Here is a 19,305-nt window from a genome sequence, read left to right on the forward strand (position 1 = left end):
AGTACAATAACCATGGGGAATTAATCTATACAATTCAAATTAAGTAATGTGATTAATGCAGGGCCTTGTAAAGTGTTCAACCTCCACCCCTTTGTTTACATAAATAGTATTACATCCAGGGATTTTGATCAATTTAACTGAAAGAATAAAGACTATTGGTGAATCACATGCTCCTTTTTCACAGTACAGCCCAAAGAACAGGAACATTTGTAAAGCTAAATAAATGTCACCAGTTCAAAAGTATTTATCCCCTTTGCTCAGTACTCAGTTGAACCACCTCTCGTGGCTATTACAGCCAGTAGTCTTTTTGGATAAGTCTCCACTCATCTTGCATGATGGAGCCAGATTTGCCCGTTCAGCCTTGCAAAATTGCTCAAGCTGTGACCAGTTAAATGGGAAGTAGCAGTGCACAGCAATCTTGAGGTCTTAACAGAGGAGATGTTCAATCAGTTTAAGGTCAGGACTCAAACTGGGCCACTCAAGGATATCAATTTTCTTCATTTGAAGCCACTCCATGATTGCTCTGGCAGTGTGCTTTGGGTCAATGTCCTGCTGAAAGACAAACTTCATCCTCAGTTTAAGCTTTCTTGTAGAGGATAGCAGATTTTTATCTAAGATCGCTGTATTTAGCAGCATTCAGCTTCCCATCAATCCTGACCAGATTTCCATTCACTGCTGCTGAAAAGCACCTCCACCATATTTACAGTAGGGATGATGTTACCTGGCTGATGTGTAGTATTAGATTTACACCACATGTACCACTTAGTTTCGAGACCAAAATGTTCCACTTTAGTCTGATGCCACAAGATCATTTTTCACATCTTTACAATACCTTCTAAGTGATACTTTGTAAAGTCTTCATTGGCAAAGTATGCTTTTTTAAAAACTAGGGCTTCTTCCCAAGGCCTTACAGATTATCGGGCCATGAACTTCATCTCCAGTTGCAGCCACCGACTTCAGCAGTTCACTCAGAGTGATTATTGGCGTCACAGTAGCCTCTCTAATAAGTGCCACTCTTCCCTGGCAACTCAGTTTAGAGAGGCAGCTTGACCTAGGTAGTATGTCCTTGGTTTTATGCTTTTAATCCACTTTTTCACGGTAGACTGCACTGAGTTCTGATGTATGTACAGTGCCTTTGTAATGGTCTTATACCCTTTACCAGATTTGCACTTGTCGTCATTTCCCTGACTTATCTTAAATGTTCTTTTGTCTTTAATTTGGCTTGGTCTGTTGAAAATCTACCATGCTATTGGACCATACAGAGAAGGGATATTTGCAGAATACTTATGAATTCATTGAGAACAATTCATCCTCCAATTTTCTACATCCAAATTGGCTGAATTGGTAATATTGCTAGAGGAAAGTTAGTGTATATCAGAGGGAAAAAAATCACCAAAAAGGGGATGAATACTTCAGCTTCTATTTGAGTTTTTAATTTTTTAGTAAATTATTAACAGGTTTTAGAATTCTTTTGATTTGACATGATGCACAGTGTTTTGTAGATTAACAAAAAAAAAGTCCTACTTCAATATATTTAAAATTTGGAATATACAAAAGTAAAATGTGAAAATAGTTGTGGAAGCTTAATACTATTTCATGGTACAGGCTCCCCCCGCTATTCAAAGGTAGAGCGTTCCTATGAAACCACTTGTAAGCCAAAATGTCATAAAGCGACGAAGCAATTAACATCAATTTATGTGGGAAAAATTTTTGAGCATTCCCAGACCCAAAAAATATTCTACCAAATCAAACCAAATAACACATGAAACCTAAAATAACACAACATACAGTTAAAGCAGGAATGATATGATAAATATAGAGCCTATATAAAATAGAAATATTGAATGTACGGTGTAGTTTCACTTATCAAAAATCGGGAAAACAGCGAGCCAAAATCGACGCGGAGAGAAAAAAAATTGGCACGTACAAACATGCGCGCACGACTGCCCGTACAAGGCTTCACGGTCATTGTAGTCTTTCTCAGGGTAACACGTAAAAAAGCAAGCATCTTTTTTTTTGTAAAAGCCAAAATCCTTTTTGGTTAGCGAAAACAGGTACTAATGTAGGTCTTTCGTAACAGCAAGCTGTCGTAAAGTGAACATTCAAAAAACTGGGGCCACCTGTACTGTAAATTCATACACTTGATTTCTGTATCATTACATTAAAAACCTAGCCGGGGGGGGGGGGGCCAGAGGTGAGCTATATAGAAAACTCCAACCCAAGAATGCTCAAGCAGTTTATGGATTGATTACAAGCTTGCTCTGAAGACCAAAGTTTATCTGCCAGGTACCAAAATGGCTTCATGTCAAAGGGGCCAAAATGGACAAGATATAATAAAGACAACTACAAGGAAACTTTGAAAGAAGAGGCATGGTGTGCAAAAAAAAAATGTATTTGATATTCACTAATTAACAAAAGTAGTGTTTCTCACAGAATAAAGAAAATGCACTAAGAATTACTCCTTTTTCCAAGGTTGAAGAATTAGTAATCACTAATCCTCATTCCACTAACTCTTGCCATCTCTTCTGTTTATGGATCTTACCACCCCAAGAATATTATTCTCAACTATTTCAAGCCACATCTCCTGTGATCAATCACTTGCAATACAAAATCTACCCTCTTTACCAAAAGGCTCATGTCAATGCGACCCCCCTCCCCCACCCAATGCCTCTCCTTATGCCGTATTGACCATTCAAAGCATACAATCGCCTTCACTGGGCCTGCATTTCTGACCCTCGTCTGAAATCCCAGGGAACCGCCATTCACCTTTCATAATCATTTTAAGTCTTGGCCATTCATGCCCCAATCTACCCTATTCCCAACAAGTCCATCTTCTCTAGTGGCTCAAATATAGCATCTGGGTAGCAAAAGCTTCCCTTGTAGCATCAGTTACTTTACAACAATACTAAAGACTTAAGGCACAGAAAAAAAATGTCCATGTATTCATCAAGAACTTGAGGCAAGATATACAAGTCATTTTAAAAGGACAAAACAATTAACAGTTCCAAGTCCAAGGTGGATTAATTCATACTTTTATATCTGGAAACTGGCCTAGATAAGTGTCTAGTGTCAGAAGAGCTTGATCCACCAGCTTTTGATGATAATCAGTCCAGAGAAGGTCGCCACTCTGGAAGAGAAAAATCAATGTTATTTCAGGTGAAGCAAATGATCAAAATTTTAACTGATAATAAACTACAATATAAATCAGGAATAAACTACAAGGGCTGTTAAATGCCCAATTATCTATGACAATACCATTTTCCACTCCATTTACTAACTGCTGATCTATGCTTCGGTCTTCAAAATATTTAATGAATAATCCCTGGTGCAGTGGATTCCAGATTCATGGCCTGTTATTTTAACTCATTATCCAAATTCCAACTGGCTAACCACAGGAAGCATGGAAGCTCTTACCACTAAATTCTGAAGTAACAATGGAAGGCCCCAGCTCATTTTAATGAGCTGTCTTCTTAACAAAAAGCTGGTTATTGACTTCTGGGAGGGAGCAGAGGCACATGTTCCCATTTACACCAGTGCTGAGGTTGTAAGGGTTCGTTGTCGTGATTACCAGTCGCCTGTCCTGATACTAACATAGGCATCAGTCAAGAAAGTCCTACTCCGGTAGGAGACTAAAGCATTTAGTCCCTCTGACCCTCACCATTTTTATCCACACACCAGAAACACTATTTGGCTGCATCATGGCTTGGGTATGGCAACAGCTGTCCATGATCGCAAGCAGATACGGAGCTGTGGACGCAATTCAACATACCACAGAAACCAGCATCTCCTCCATGGTCGGTCTACATTTCACTGCTGTGGTAAAGCAGCCAACATAAAAGACCTCACCCATACTTAACATCATCTTCTCCCTTTCCCTTGAGGGGAGAGATACAAAGCCTGAAAGGGCATACCACGAGGTTCAATGTCACCTTCTGCCTTGCTGTTATTAGACTATCGAATGGTTCACTAGTATGATTAAGTATTGACCTCAGTCTACCATACAACCTTGTAGCTAAATGTCTACCTGCACTTTCTCTGTAACACTATAATGCAGTCTGTATTTATCTGTTGCACTACCCAAATTCAATCAATCTGTATGAACAATATGCAAGAATTGTTTCCATTATCTCAGTTATGTGATAATAATAGACCAATTTAAATTACAAAGGGTTTGTTCCTCCTATTCCACATCCACAAAAGTGGCAATCAACTCAAAATAAAATCCAAGATGCTATGACAAATATGGGGAAACACCCTAAAACTTGTGTAGGAAGCAGTGTAGCTGCCCAGAGAAGCCCAGAATTGTCAACTCTAGTTTAAAAGGCTTGGACACTTTCAAAATGAGGTATAGATTTAAAAGAGAATGTAGACCATTACTGGAAGATAACCAGACTGGCTTGTCAAGTTCTGATGTATTGTTTCAGGAATGCAGGGCTTACAATATAAAAGGCAAGTTAATCATGGTAAGGTTTAAGTCTGCATTTTGGTGGGCTGAACAGGTCTGAAAAAATCCCAGCAACACTCTAAAGTATAAAGACTAACCTCTGAAATAGAATGAACAACTTCTCTGCCAACCCAGTCCGGCTCGTAAATTTCCTCCAGCAATTCGGACAACTTCTTGGTGGCTTCATGCATAGCTTAAAAAGACAAGTTAACTGATATTAATTTAGCTATATTTCTGCTCTTAATATGAAGGGATAGATCAAAATACATGACATGAAAAATACCCTAAACAACCTCATCAGATGTTGTATGTAGTTCTGTAAAGAAAATGCCATAACTTTTCCCAGTCAAACTGAACTTGGCTTTAAGATCATACCTTAAGGGTACAACCCAAGTAAATGAGTATATTATGATAGCAAGTTCGTGAAGGTTGAGATGTCCATCTGTACAGGAAAATCTACCTGACACCTAATTAAAGCCTATAGGCAATGTCAACATTCAGGTCATAACTTGGTAATGTGACTAAACAGCTACATTAGGATGCTCCAGTTGCAAACAGGAGAATGGCATCCTGACTCAAAGACACTTCCCCACTCGAGACCATAACGTTTGATACCATTCAATGTCTGCCTTTGACCCGTATCTCCCAACAATTTGACCTGCACATCTTTCCCTCATTGAGAAGTGTGCAAATAACACTAAGGATGCAAAGTGCAAGCCCACTAACCTTTTACAGCAGTCAGGTATGCTCGCAGATCCTTCTGCAGTTTTGTTCCTTCGGTCTAAAGGAAAATAATTTAATATAATTAAAATGTTTTCCAAAGGTGTAATAGTATTTTTAGTGTAAAAAAATATCAGCAAACAGTTGGCCAAACTTCAGTTCACAGGATTTTAGATTCTCACCTCCCTCAACTTTCATTCAAAAAAACACTCAAGTGGTTCTACACAACTTAGAAAGGCAGAAGGACATGAACTTAAACTACATAAGCTCATCACGTACAGTAACAATTGTTAAACAAGATAAACTAGGCAATAACATCAGTGCATTCCTCCACTTCTGGCCTCATTTGGAATGTTAATCACCAAAACCTGGACTTCCCATTGAAAACTTTAGATAAGCCTCAGCCCATTTATAAAACTTAAATTACCCTGATCTCACATTGCTCAGTAACTCTATCCAATGGTTTTTTAGAGAACCAACGGGTGCTGCAAATACTATTCAAACTTTTCAAAATGAGGAACTCAGGAATTTCATTCTTGCTAATTAAAACGGGTTAACACAGGAAATGCCAGGATTCTACTCTTTTGAGTGCAGATGTTTTCATTCAGATATATGATTCATTAAATACAAGAATCTGCACAAAGGCCATAGTCAATATTCAATGGTTTTCATAAATCAATGCATTATAAAGTGTCTCTGATGTGTTAACCATTTTTCTACAGACCTACACAATGCTGTAGAAACTCAGCAAGTCTGGCAGCATTTATGAAAAGGATTAAACAGTTGACACTTCGAGCTGAGACTTCACCTGGACTGAAACATGAACAGTTTATTCCTTTCCACAGATGCTGCCTGACCTGCCGAGCACCTCCAACAGTTTGTATGGGTGACTCTGGACTTCCAGCATCAAACTGCATTCCACAGACACCAACCTGCAGACTGTTTTCAACCCTTGATTCCAAACCTTCTTGCTTTACATTTGTCTCTTGGCCAGCTTTAGTTTATCATCCAGATGGAAGGTCATACAAAACTATACCAGGACACACACTGTTGCACAACTGACCAACGTTACCATTTTAATTAGCTTTCCAATCCATGCTCCTGTCTCACCCTAGTGATACATTTATACTCCCATCTGAAACTTATGAACACTGCAATTCTGGCTTATCATTCCAGATATGATGTCAAGGCCACAAACTCTGGAATTCTCTCCAGAGGCTGGATGATTATTGTTCTTGTCATCCATTGTTGCTTGTTGTCTATGTTAACAGGTGATGACGTTAACTGGATCAGCAAGTTTGCTGATGACACGAAGACTGGAGCTGTAGTGGACAACAAAGGGGGCCATCAAAATTTGCAGCCTGATCTGGATCATCTGGAAAAAATGGACTGAAAATATCAGATGAAATTTAATGCAGACAAGTGCGAGATGTAGCACTTCAGGAGGACAAACCAGGGTAGAACTCAGTGAACAGCATGGCACTGGGGAGTGCGGTAAAAAAGGGGAATCTGGGAATATAGATCCCCAACTCCTTGCAAGTGGTATCACAGGTAGACAGTGACGTTAAGCGCTTCAGGTAGGGTAAATGCAAGCAGACTTTTTCCACAGCGGGTAGGGGAGACTACAAATAGAGGTCAAAGGTTAAGGGTGAAAGGCAAATATTTAAGGGTAGCCTGAGGGATGAATTCTTCACTCAGATGGTGCTGAGAGTGTGGAGCAGAGGTCTCAAGATGGCGCTTATGGAGTGAAGCTTTGCTCCAAACCTTTTACTTTTTTTTAAACCTACAAACACCCCCCAATTTATCTTTTTTTACCTATTCTAAAGGGGTTTAAACATATGAAATTTTTTTCAACTGTTTGAATCATTTTCAACTCGTTGAAATGTCTAAAGCAACGGAATCGAAACAGACGAAAGAACCGGTAACTTTAGAAGCAATTGCGAAACTTAGGGACGACAGACTTGGAAAACTGTAGAGTAAATTAACCACAAAGCTTTCTACGTTCAATGAAATTTTAAAGACATTTGACGCAAAACTTCAAGCACTTACACTGGAGTCACAAAAACAACAAGCAAGTATTTTAGTTCTTGAACAAGCCACTCGCAAGAGAGATCGTATAATTGAAACTTTGCAACAACAGCAAACTTCGATTTCTCAACAGATGGATCATTATAAATCGAAAATTACTGATCTTGAAAACCTCTCTCGAAGACAAAATCTTCGGTTAATTGGGATTCCGGAAAAATTTGAGAATGGTGATCTCACTGTTTTTTTCTCCAAATTTTTAATGGATGCCCTTGGCTCAGAAGTACTGGATTCCCCTCTAATAATCGACCATGCACATCGCATTTCTCGTTTTCATTCAGATTCAAGTTTGAAACCACGACAAGTAATTCTCCGGATCCATTATCCTCAGACCAAAGAGCGTTTGATTCGGGCTGCACGGAAAAAGGGTATGATCAGCTTTCAAGATTTTAAATTCCGTATTCTGGAAGACTACAGTCCTGAAGTTTTAAGGGCAAGAATGGCTTTTAAATCGGTTACGTCGGAAATTCATCAGAAAGGCTACAAGCAAGCGCTGTTATTTCCAGCACATTTGAGAGTTTCTCTCGAAGACGGAACTTATCGGCTGTTTAAATCTCCAGCGGATGCTCAAAGTTTTCTGGAAGAATAACATTTTATCGGGTTGACTAAGATTTGGATCTTTTATAAAACGATTTTTTTTAATGTATGGCTTACATGTATTTTCTATACATGGTAAAAGTTCGGTTTTGGTTTATTCTGAGTTTGTCATTTTTTCATATTATTAATCTGTTAGTTATGAAAATAATTTATTAGGGTTTTCTTTTAAGTTTGTATGCACTTTTTTTATATTTTTAACGTTTAAATATTAAGATTTTTTTATAAATAAAATGTCGTTTCTTCTTCCCGAAAGGCTTTAGTGCTTGGAACGTCAGATCCGTTTTGATGTGTTTGAATAAGTTTTAAACTCTCTTTTAAAACACTAGTTCAGTATTATTCATTTATAGGCTTTATCATTTTAATTTTTTTTAAATCCCTATATATATATATATATATATATATACATATATACACACACACTAATTTTATATTTTAATTTTTGTTATACTAACCCTTTCTTATAATATGGGTGGTTGGTATCTTTTTTTTATTAGTTTTTTTATACATTTTCTACATTGCTACAGATAAAAAAAAACCCCAGATCGAAATGAAGAACATTGATACAAGTGCAAAAATAAACATACAATAATATGATACAAAAAAAAGGTAATTGAGTAAGTGTAGCGGTGTGCTACATGCAGCGCTAAAATTACGACACGGAGTTGGTAACTGCAGTCGAAGGAAAAACTTTATTCGAAATCTTCAGCCTCACTTTTAAGCCTCCCTCAACCTGCCCCCCGTGGCGCAGAGGCTCCAAAGCTCTGTGCTCGCAAACCCCCGTAGGCTATCTAATTGTGAGCCGGTTCGGATGTGCCAGGAAATGGGTCGCCACATAAGCACCCAAATTGAAGTCATGTAAGGTTAGTATCCTCCCCAAGCCCCGCAACAAAAAAAACTCCAGACCAACCACAACACAATATAGAGAATATAAATCAGGACAATCAAACCCCCAAAACTGTAAATACACTTAGCAACAGAAGATATTAATGCCTACTACCAAAAAAAAAGCTGAAAGCAAGGGACCGAAAAAAACCTTAGTTAAGAGGAAGTTTATGAAAGTACTCAATAAAAGGTCCCCAGACCTTATGGAACTTTAAATCTGAATTAAGAACTGAATAATGAATTTTTTCAAGGTCTAAGCAGGCCATAATATCATTAAGCCATTGAGCATGCGTGGGCGGGGCAACATCTCTCCATCTAAGGAAGATTAAACATCTAGCCAGGAGAGGCAAAAGATAATATTCGACACTTAGTCAAACTCAGACGTAAATCTGTCTCACCCCAGAAACCGAACAAAGCAACTAAAGGGTTAGGTTCTAGGTGGTGATTCAGAATATACGATAATGTTATGAAGACATCTTTCCAAAATTTCTCCAAGCTAGGACAAAACCAGTACATATGAATGAGAGAGGCCTCACCCCTTTTGCATTTATCACAAAGCGGACTAATGTTAGGGTAAAATCGAGATCATTTAGATTTAGACATATGGGCTCTATGAACAATCTTAAACTGTAAAAGGCAATGGCGAGCACAAAGAGAGGTTGAATTAACCGATTTGAGAATCGAGTCCCAAGTCTCATCAGATAAGGAGGCATTTAAATCATGCTCCCATGCCATTTTAATTTTATCCACAGGGGCACATCGTAAGGCTGCTAATTTAACACGAATAAATGATATTAAACCTTTCCCTAGTGGATTAATAGAAAGAAATAGGTCCATAACATTTTTCTCAGGCATTTCAGTGAAGTTAGGAATTAAAGGATTAATAAAGTGTCTAATTTGGAGATATCTAAAAAAATGAGCACTGGGCAGATTGAACTTAGCAGAGAGCTGTTGAAAAGAAGCGAAGCGATTATCAATAAAAAGATCTTCAAAATGTATAATGCCCTTCCTATACCAATCATGGAATGTTGAATCATACGTAGTAGGTAAAAAAAGGTGATTATGTAAGATAGGGCTAGAAAAGGAAAAACCATGGAAACCATAAAATTTCCTAAACTGAGCCTATATATGCAAAGTGTGTCTAACAAGAGGATTAACTATTAATCTGGCCAAACTACTAGGGAGTACAGAGCCAAGAAGTGCAGAGATAGATAATTCTTTAGTGGAGCTCAACTCCATTGCCACCCAATTAGGGCACTCGGGTTGGCCATGGAAAAAAGACCAAAAGGTAGCACAACGTATATTAGCTGCCCAATAATATAAACGAAAGTTAGGAAAAGCCATGCCACCCTTTTTTTTCAGATTTTTGGAGATAAACTTTATTAATTCTAGTGTGTTTATTCTTCCACCGATATGACAAAATAATAGAGTCTAAGGAATCAAAAAAAGATTTAGGAATAAAAATTAGGATTGATTGAAATATATATAAAAGTTTAGGGAGAACAAACATTTTAACAACATTAATACGACCTACCAAAGACATAGATAGAGGTGACCATTGTAACAGACTCTGTTTTATAGTATATGAAAAATTGGCAAAGTTTTCACGAAAAAGATCTTTAAACTTCCTTGTGACTGTAATCCCAAGATAAGTAAATTGATTATGAACTACTTTAAAAGGGAGATCACGGAATGTTAATTCTTGTGCTTCTTTATTAATTGGGAAAAGTTCACTCTTACGTAAATTAAGTTTATAGCCAGAGATCTGGCTAAACTGATCAAGAAGTGAAAACATTGGAGGTAAGGATGTAGACGGATTTGAAAGGAAAAGTAATAAGTCATCAGCATAAAGAGAAACTTTATGCTCAACACCCCCTCTCCAAATCCCGGTCAATTCAGGACAATTTCGAAATGCTATTGCCAAAGGTTCTATAGCCAAATCAAAGAGAAAGGGACTTAAAGGGCATCCCTGACAGGTGCCACGTTTGAGGTTAAATAACTGGGATTTCTGAAAATTAGTCAAAACAGAGGCAGTGGGACACAGTTACAGATCCAAGAGATAAAACTTTGACCGAGGTCAAATTTTTCTAAAACTGCAAAAAGGTAGTTCCACTCTATACGATCGAATGCTTTCTCCGCATCTAGGGAAATAACACATTCAGGAATCCCAGTTGGAGGTGAATATAAAATGTTAAATAAACGCCGAATGTTAAAAAAAGGAAGACGGTTTTTAATAAAACCAGTTTGATCCTCAGAAATAATCGAGGCAATAGCAGTTTCTAATCTACAAGCCAAAACTTTGGCCAAGATTTTAACATCAACATTAAGCAAAGAAATCTGCCTATACAAGGAACACTCTGTTGGGTCTTTACCCTTTTTTAATAAAAGAATAATAGATGCCTCATTAAAAGAGGGTGGCAGTTTACCGTAATTAAACGAATCAGATAGTATGGAGAATAACTGAGGAGAAAGAAGTGAAGAGAATGATTTATAGAATTCTACGGGGAACCCATCAGGTCCAGGAGATTTCCCTGAAGACAATGCAGAAATTGCAAAAGATATTCTTCTGATGATATAGGCGCATTTAAGTTTAGCTTTAAAATCAGATGAAAGCAAAGGAATATTCAGATTATTTAAAAAGTGATCAACAGAGATATTCTCATTCAGAGATTCAGAGGAATAAAGTCGAGAATAAAAATTTTTAAATGTGTCATTGATTTCTAAGTGATCCGATGTAAAGTCTCCATTCTCCTTCCAGATCTTTGTAATATGTTGTTTGGCTTTGGAACGCCTCAGCTGATTGGCTAGAAATTTACCAGATTTGTCACCATGAAAATAAAAGCAACTCTTACCTTCAAGAAGTTGGCGTTCGACAGGTTGAGTAGACAAAAGATTAAATTTAGTTTGAAGTTCTACAGGGTTCTTGTATAGTTCAGGATTCTTAGTTTGAGCATACAGTTGATCCAATTCTTTAATCTGATTAATGAGGTCTAATCGATCTGCACAGGACTTTCTATTAAGATTTGCTGTATAGGAGATTATTTGACCCCTCAAATATGCTTTAATGGCATCCCAGACAATCTGGGATGACACTTCAGGTGAGGTATTGGTGTTAAAATAAAAGGTTACCTGATCCTTAATAAATTTTAGAAAATCATCATCCGATAATAAAGTCGAATCAAACTACCAGTGTTTATTCCTCTGAGGGAGACCAGGAAAATTTAAAGACAGAGTAATTGGGGCATGGTCAGAAATCAGTATACTCTGATAATCACAAGAATAGACAAATGGAATGAGTTGATTATCAAGTAAGAAGTAGTCAATTCTAGTAAAGGTATGGTGAACATGTGAAAAAAATATAATCTCTCTCAGTAGGATGAAGGAAACGCCATATATCAGAGATACCATAATTACAGAGAAACAACTGAATAGCTAAGGCAGATTTAGTAGGTAGTCTAATAACAGAGGAAGATCGATCCAAATTAGGATCTAACCAACAATTGAAATCGCCACCCAGTATAAGAGAGTATGAGTTTAAGTCTGGTAGTGAGGAGAAAAAACGTTCAAAAAAATTAACATCATCAAAATCGGGGGCATACAGGTTTGCTAGTACAACTTTAGTATTATATAATTTACTAGAAACAATAATAAAACGGCCATTTGTATCAGATATCTTATTATGGAGTTCAAAAGGAATATTTGGGTTAATAAGGATGGAGACCCCCCCCCCCCCAGCTTTGGCGGCAAAGGATGAATGAAAATGCTGACCCGCCCACTTAGACAAAAGCCGGGAGTTATCAAAACAACGAATATGAGTTTCTTGAAGGAAAGCAATGTCAGCTTTGAGTTGTTTAATATGGGAGAAGACCTTCCTTCTTTTAACAGGGTGATTCAATCCCTTTACATTCCAGCTCACAAATTTAAGTGTATTAACCATTATCAATTGTTAGTGCATAGAAGGCAGCAGGCATATAAAAAAATCAAGCAGTACAATAACAGTCTGGGAGCAAAAATGTAAACATAGATTCGTAGAATCAAAACAAAAACATGTCCTGAGTAACAAAGGAAAGCAAAAGAAACAGTGAGTAGTGTTGGAACAGGAGAATCCACCCCACCCTCACAACCCAAAACTAGACAGCTACCTAAAAAAGCAGCTAGCTCTACCAAAAAAATTAACCCAAGTATGAGTTCCAGTTCTGTGTCGTTAACAACAGTTCCGTATAAATACTATAGCAAATGGTAACTAGTTTATGCACTAGAAAACATAATTACAAATAGGAACAACTTCAACAGAAGTATAAAACTTAATACAAAGAAAATCAGAAGAAAACCAAAACTAACCTACCCGCCAAAAATTATAGAAGATTAAAAGAAAAAAAAAGGAGGGAGAAAAGGGGGAAATTATAGATTCGAAGAGAGTACTTATCAACCATTTACAGAAAAAAAAGCAAAACTTAAACTATAGATCAACCAACAGGGAGGCCTTCAATAAAAACTCCAAACAAGTTAGAGTCAATTGTAGATCTCTATAGATAAAGTTATACAAGAATAAAATAGATTACACAAGTACAATCTAAATGTCCGCAGGGAAACATTAAACTCAGATTATCTATTTAGAAAAAACGCACTAAGTCCAGGGAGAGATTGTCTGCAGCCCTTAGAGTTTCAACAGATAATGTCTGAATTATTCAAGTAAAGTCTGAGTCCAGAAAAAATAGTTTTACTTCGAGAGGTACTTATCCACCATTTTAGAAGGTCAGACCGGTTCCGAAGGAGACGGGATGGCCGGAAGACTTCCAATAAATGCCTCAACCTCCTTCACTGATTTAAACCACTTATAATTTCCAGTAGTAAGCACAATTCGAAGATTGGCTGGGTTTCGAAGGGAGGGTATGAATCCGCAATCAAAAAGCACTTTCATTACACCTTTAAACTCAGCACGCATCTTCAAACCCTGGGGGGCAAAATCCTCCACAAAACGAATGACCGTATTTTGAAAAGCAAAAGTACCTCTGCAGCGTGCCTCCATAATCAAACGGTTTTTCACCTGGTATTGATGAAAGCACAAAATTACCGGCCGTGGGCGGGAACCCAGAGTTGCAAGGGGAACGTAGATCCTGTGAGCCCTTTCAAACTCAGGTGGAGTTGGAAGAAATTCTTTCCCAAAAATCTCACAGAGAAAATCAGAAAAAAATTTTACGGGAGAGCCCTGTTCGGTGGTCTTTGGCAGACCAAGAATTCGTAGGTTGCAACGTCTGCTCCGGTCTTCAAGATCCACCATTTTGGAAAAAAGTTTACAGTTCTTCTCCTCTAGGCTGGAGCAGAGAGTTTCAAGATATTGAACACAGCGTTTTAAATCTTCAGAAGTTGAGTCAATGCGAGATAAATGTTCAGCATGTTCGTCCACTCAAGCGTTGATCCGATCTAATTTGACATCCAGCTGGTTGAAAGAAGTTCTAAATTCCTTTAAAATATCTTGTCGATGTTGTTCCAAAGCAGCAAGAATGTCAGCCGACAAAGCCGTAGAAGTTTCCTTTTTCCCGGTTTTAGTACTTTTGGTAGACATTACAAGATAGACGGTTCGCAGGCAAGCAAAAGAGACCTAATAAACTACCTAACTAAGGTTTAAGAATGGAGACATATAGTGCAAAGATAGGGAGAATGACGGAGCAAAAGTTCGGAGCAGCTAAACAATCACCATCTTACCAGAAGTCCGGTTTGTATCTTTTATTCAACTTTTTTTTGGTTTCAGTTGCCGTCTTGAGACATGGGGGTAATTTTAGTGTTAGATTGCTTGCTTGCCTCTTTCTGGCTTTTTTCCTGGGGTTTTGAGGGTGGAGGGAGGGGGATTTTTCTTTTTTCTTTTCTTTTTGCTTGCTTTATGCTTAGTCTTACTTCATGGGCTCATAAGAAACTACAAAAATGGATGCAGTGCCGTGACTTCCGGTTTCTCCTTGAACTTACTTCCCTCTTCCGGATTCATGAGTTCATCTTTTTTTTAACCTTATGTGTTAATTGTAATAAATATTGTCAATATGGATAGAGTTATTAATTTTGTTTCTTGGAATACTAATGGTTTAAATCATCCGATCAAACGGAAAAAAATATTCAAAGTATTCCATAGAATGAATGCTAATGTTATCTTTGTACAAGAGACTCATGTAAGGAAGGTGGATAGTCAACGCTTTTTTAGGTTTTGGAAAGGCCAACAATATCACTCGAATTCTCAAGCCAAAGTAAGAGGCGTTTCCATTTGTATAGATTCTTCAACCTCCTTTATACATCATGAAACAATTTCAGACCCACAAGGTAGATTTTTGCTTATTACTGGTCTACTTTTTAATCAAAAAGTTGTTTTAGTTAATGTTTATGCTCCAAACACTGATTGTCCTGAATTTTTTAAGTGTCTATTTACATCCTTTCCCAATTTGAATCAGTACAGACTGATAATGGGTGGGGATTTTAACTGTTGTTTAAACCCTTCGATGGATAGATCCAAGCCCACCCAAGTTCTTCCGAATAAATCGGCCTCTCTTTTCAACTCCTTTATGACTGATTCAGCAATTTTCAAAATTTGGCGTTTTTTTACACACCAATGACAAAGAGTTTTCATACTTTTCTCATGTTTATCATTATTCAAGAATTGATAACTTTTTCATTGATCACCATTTACTTACAGATGTTATCGATTGTAAATATGACTCTATTACCATCTCTGATCATGCACCTTTGAAGTTATCTATTAAGATAATGGATTCATCTATTAATGCTAAATCTTGGAGGTTCAACTCTATTTTATTGCAGGACTTAGACTTCGTCAATTTTATCAAACAACAAATTGATTTGTTTTTCTCAACAAATTCTACAGCAGAGATCTCTAGTGGAATTTTATGGGACACTTTTAAAGCATTTATTCGTGGACAGATTATTTCATACTCTGCTGGAGTTAGGAAACGAACTAATTCTAAAATATTAACATTGGTTGATAAAATCAAAGGATAGGATTTATTCAGTGACCCCCAGCAAAGAACTTTATAAAGAAAGAGTGGAACTTCAAACGGAGCATAGTTTGTTATTATCCTCTTCGATTGAAAATCAGTTAATTAAATCTAGAACCCAGTTTTATGTATATGGAGATAAGTATGGTAAATTATTGGCTAATCAATTGAAAACTGCTTCAGTCGACAGATTACTAAGATTCGAAAACAAGATGGTACTCTGACGATCGACCATAAAGAGATAAATAAAGCCTTCCAAGATTTTTATAATTCCTTTTATCAATCAGAATTTGCTGAAGATTCTTCTATAATAAATGAATTTTTAAAGAAATTGAATATTCCAAAATTAACAGTAGAGGATATTGTAGTGCATTCTTAGATACACCTATCACAGAAACTGAAATAAAAAAGGCTATTTTTTCAATGAATTCCGGTAAAGCTTCTGGTCCAGATGGTTATTCTGCAGAATTTTTTAAAATCTTTTTCCTCTATACTTTCTCCTTGGCTTTGTACAATTTTTAAAGATGCATTAATTATAGGTAAATTGCCACAATCTTTTTATGGAGCTTCTATCTCTTCAATTCTTAAAAAAGATAAAGACCCTATTGAATGTGCATCCTATCGGCCTATATCATTGCTGAATACAGATTTTAAGATTTTTAGTAAACTTTTGGCTACTAGATTAGAAAATATATTACCTCGAATCATTTCTGAAGATCAGACTGGATTTATTAAAAATCGCTATTCATCTTTTAACATTAGAAAATTAATTAATATCATTTATACTCCTTCACCCAAAATACCAGAATGTGTCATTTCTTTAGATGCTGAAAAAGCATTTGATAGAGTTGAATGGCCATATTTATTTAATACGATGCAGCATTTTAATTTTAGTTCAAAATTTATATCATGGATTAAATTAATAAACCCTTGGCTTCAGTTTTTACCAATAATCAAAGATCTTTTTTTCAGTTATTCCGTGGTACAAGGCAAGGTTGTCCTTTAAGTCCTTTACTATTTGACATCGCTTTCGAACCTTTGGCTATAGCCATTCGTGAATCACCTAATATTTTGGGTATTACTCCTGGGGAGGGGATGTATAAGTTATCAATATATGCTGATGATTTGTTACTATACATATCTGACCCTGAAAGATCTATTCCTGCTATTTCGTCCTTGCTTGCTCAGTTTAGTAACTTTTCTGGTTATAAATTGAATTTTAATAAGAGCAAATTATTTCTATTAAATATGCAAGTTCCAATTTATAAACATTTACCATTTAAAGTTGTTACAGATTATTTTACTTATTTAGGTATTAAAATTACTAAAACAACAAAGATTTATTTAAAGCTAACTTTTTACCAAATTTACTTAATTGACCAAATTAAGCAACTTGCTATCAGGTGGTCTCCACTATCTTTGTCATTGGTTGGTAGAATTAATGCTATTAAGATGATGGTATTACCCAAATTCTTATATTTATTTCAAGCATTACCAATTTTAATTCCTAAATCTTTTTTGATATTATTGACTCCAAAATATCTTCTTATCTGTGGCAGAATAAAAATCCTAGACTAGGTAAAAAATATTTAGCGAAGCCTAAGAAGGAGGGCGGTTTGGCCTTGCCAAACTTGAGATTTTACTATTGGGCAGTTAATATATGATATTTAATATTTTGGTCACAAGAATTGACTACAGCTGCTTGCCCACAATGGGTAAATTTGGAATGTAAATCTGTACAAGACTTTTCATTGTTTTCAATCTTAGGATTTTCATTTCCTTTTTCTCTATCTAAATTGAATAAACAAATAACTAATCCTACAGTCAAATACACATTGCGAATTTGGTTTCAATTTCGTAAATTTTTTGGTTTGAATAAGTTTATTTTATCATGCCCTATAGTATCTAACTATTTCTTTCGGCCCTCTTTTATGGATCAAGCTTTTCTTTTATGGAAAACAAAAGGTATAACATGTTTTCGTGATTTATTTTTGGATGATAGTGTTATGTCCTTTGAACAGCTATCTAATGCAAGTTAGAAATTTTTTCTATAATGAGTTACAGTCTTTTCCGAAACTATGCCCATTGGACATTGCGGAAAGAATTTTAGCTCTGAATCCTTGTCAAAAGGGTTTAGTAGCTGTCATTTATAATATGATCATGAAAATACAGCCAGCTGTATCAGAAAAAATTAAGAAGGAATGGGAAGAAGAACTTCATTGTCTTATATCCACTGAACAGTGGGAGAAAATTTTACTATTAGTCAATTCGTCCTCTATTTGTGCTAAACATGCCCTAATACAATTTAAGGTTGTACATAGAGCTTATATGTCTAAGGATAAACTTGCTCGATTTTATTCTCATGTTAATCCAACCTGTGACAGATGTCATTCTGATGTTGCCTCATTGACCCATGTGTTTTGGTCTTGCCCTTGTTTACAAAATTACTGGAAAGATATTTTCAGTATTATTTCAAGAGTTCTGAATATCAATTTCCAACCGCATCCTTTTACTGCAATTTTTGGTTTACCAATGGTGGATAATAGTCGTTTATCCTATTCATCTCGACGAATGATTGCATTTGTTACATTAATGGCTAGAAGATCTATTTTATTGAATTGGAAAGAAATTAATCCTCCAACTATATTTCAGTGGTTTTCTCAAACTATCTCTTGTTTGAGCTTAGAAAAAATTAGAAGCTTCGGTTTTGATCCTTCAGTTAAATTTGAAGAAACTTGGAGACCATTTATTCAACATTTTCATACGAGTTAAATTGTCTTTTCCTAAACCTTACTTTTATTATCCTTAATTATTTGGATGGAGGTTCGGAGTTATTGGCACTACTGTATGTATTTAACATTATGCAACGGCATATGTTGGTTAGTTTTTTTTTCTCTTTTTTGGTTTTTTTTCTCTTTTTGTTTCTTTTGTTCATAAATACTATGAGTTTGGGAGGCTACATATATTGATAATTATATATTTGAATGTCTACTTAAAATATCAATTATGTACTCTCCAACACTTCGTATTCATGTTTCATTTATGTTTGTTTAAAAATTAATAAAAAAGATTTAAAAAGAAAAGAGAGTGTGGAACAAGCTGCGAGCAGTAGTAGTGGATCCAGGTTCATTTGCAACGTTTAAGAAAAATATGGATAAGTACATGGGAGGGCAATAGGACTAGTTCAATACAGACTAGATGGGCCAAACAAAATACTTCAGGTCTGTACTCCATGACCACCTATTCCTATAACGTTTGATCAATGTAGAATTAAAAGCAGGTAAGTGGAGCTAATAAGTTACCTGACTACATATAGGAAAAAGGCTTCTTTACTTTCCAAGTAATGAGGTAGTGTTTTAGACTCAGCTGAAGACAATTACTCAGTGTTATCCAAATACCCTGCGATTTATAGACACCTGACTGAGATGAAACACATGAACAACTTCCTCTGGTCTCACATAATACTAGTAAGCAAGATGAGCCAGTATACGATTAGGTATACTGTATACTACTTATACAGTATACAGTATACTACTTGCCACCAACTCCCTAAATCAACCACAAAGAATGACCTTCACT

General features: G+C 36.3%; 1 protein-coding gene across 10 annotated transcripts in view; it reads right to left on the minus strand.

The window, feature by feature from the left end:
* The window catches only part of LOC132394278 (myc box-dependent-interacting protein 1), a 155,140-nt gene that overhangs the window by 91,619 nt on the left and 44,216 nt on the right, over window positions 1–19,305 (minus strand). For all 10 annotated transcript variants that reach the window (XM_059970203.1, XM_059970212.1, XM_059970208.1 and 7 more), the window contains exons 3-5: window positions 5,171–5,225; window positions 4,543–4,637; window positions 3,032–3,127 (exon numbers count right to left, since the gene is read on the minus strand). In XM_059970203.1, coding sequence (XP_059826186.1) covers window positions 3,032–3,127; window positions 4,543–4,637; window positions 5,171–5,225 — 246 coding nt within the window. The remainder of the gene's footprint in view (window positions 1–3,031; window positions 3,128–4,542; window positions 4,638–5,170; window positions 5,226–19,305) is intronic.

Source organism: Hypanus sabinus, chromosome 5, assembly GCF_030144855.1.
Source record: "Hypanus sabinus isolate sHypSab1 chromosome 5, sHypSab1.hap1, whole genome shotgun sequence".
Lineage (NCBI taxonomy): Eukaryota > Metazoa > Chordata > Chondrichthyes > Myliobatiformes > Dasyatidae > Hypanus > Hypanus sabinus.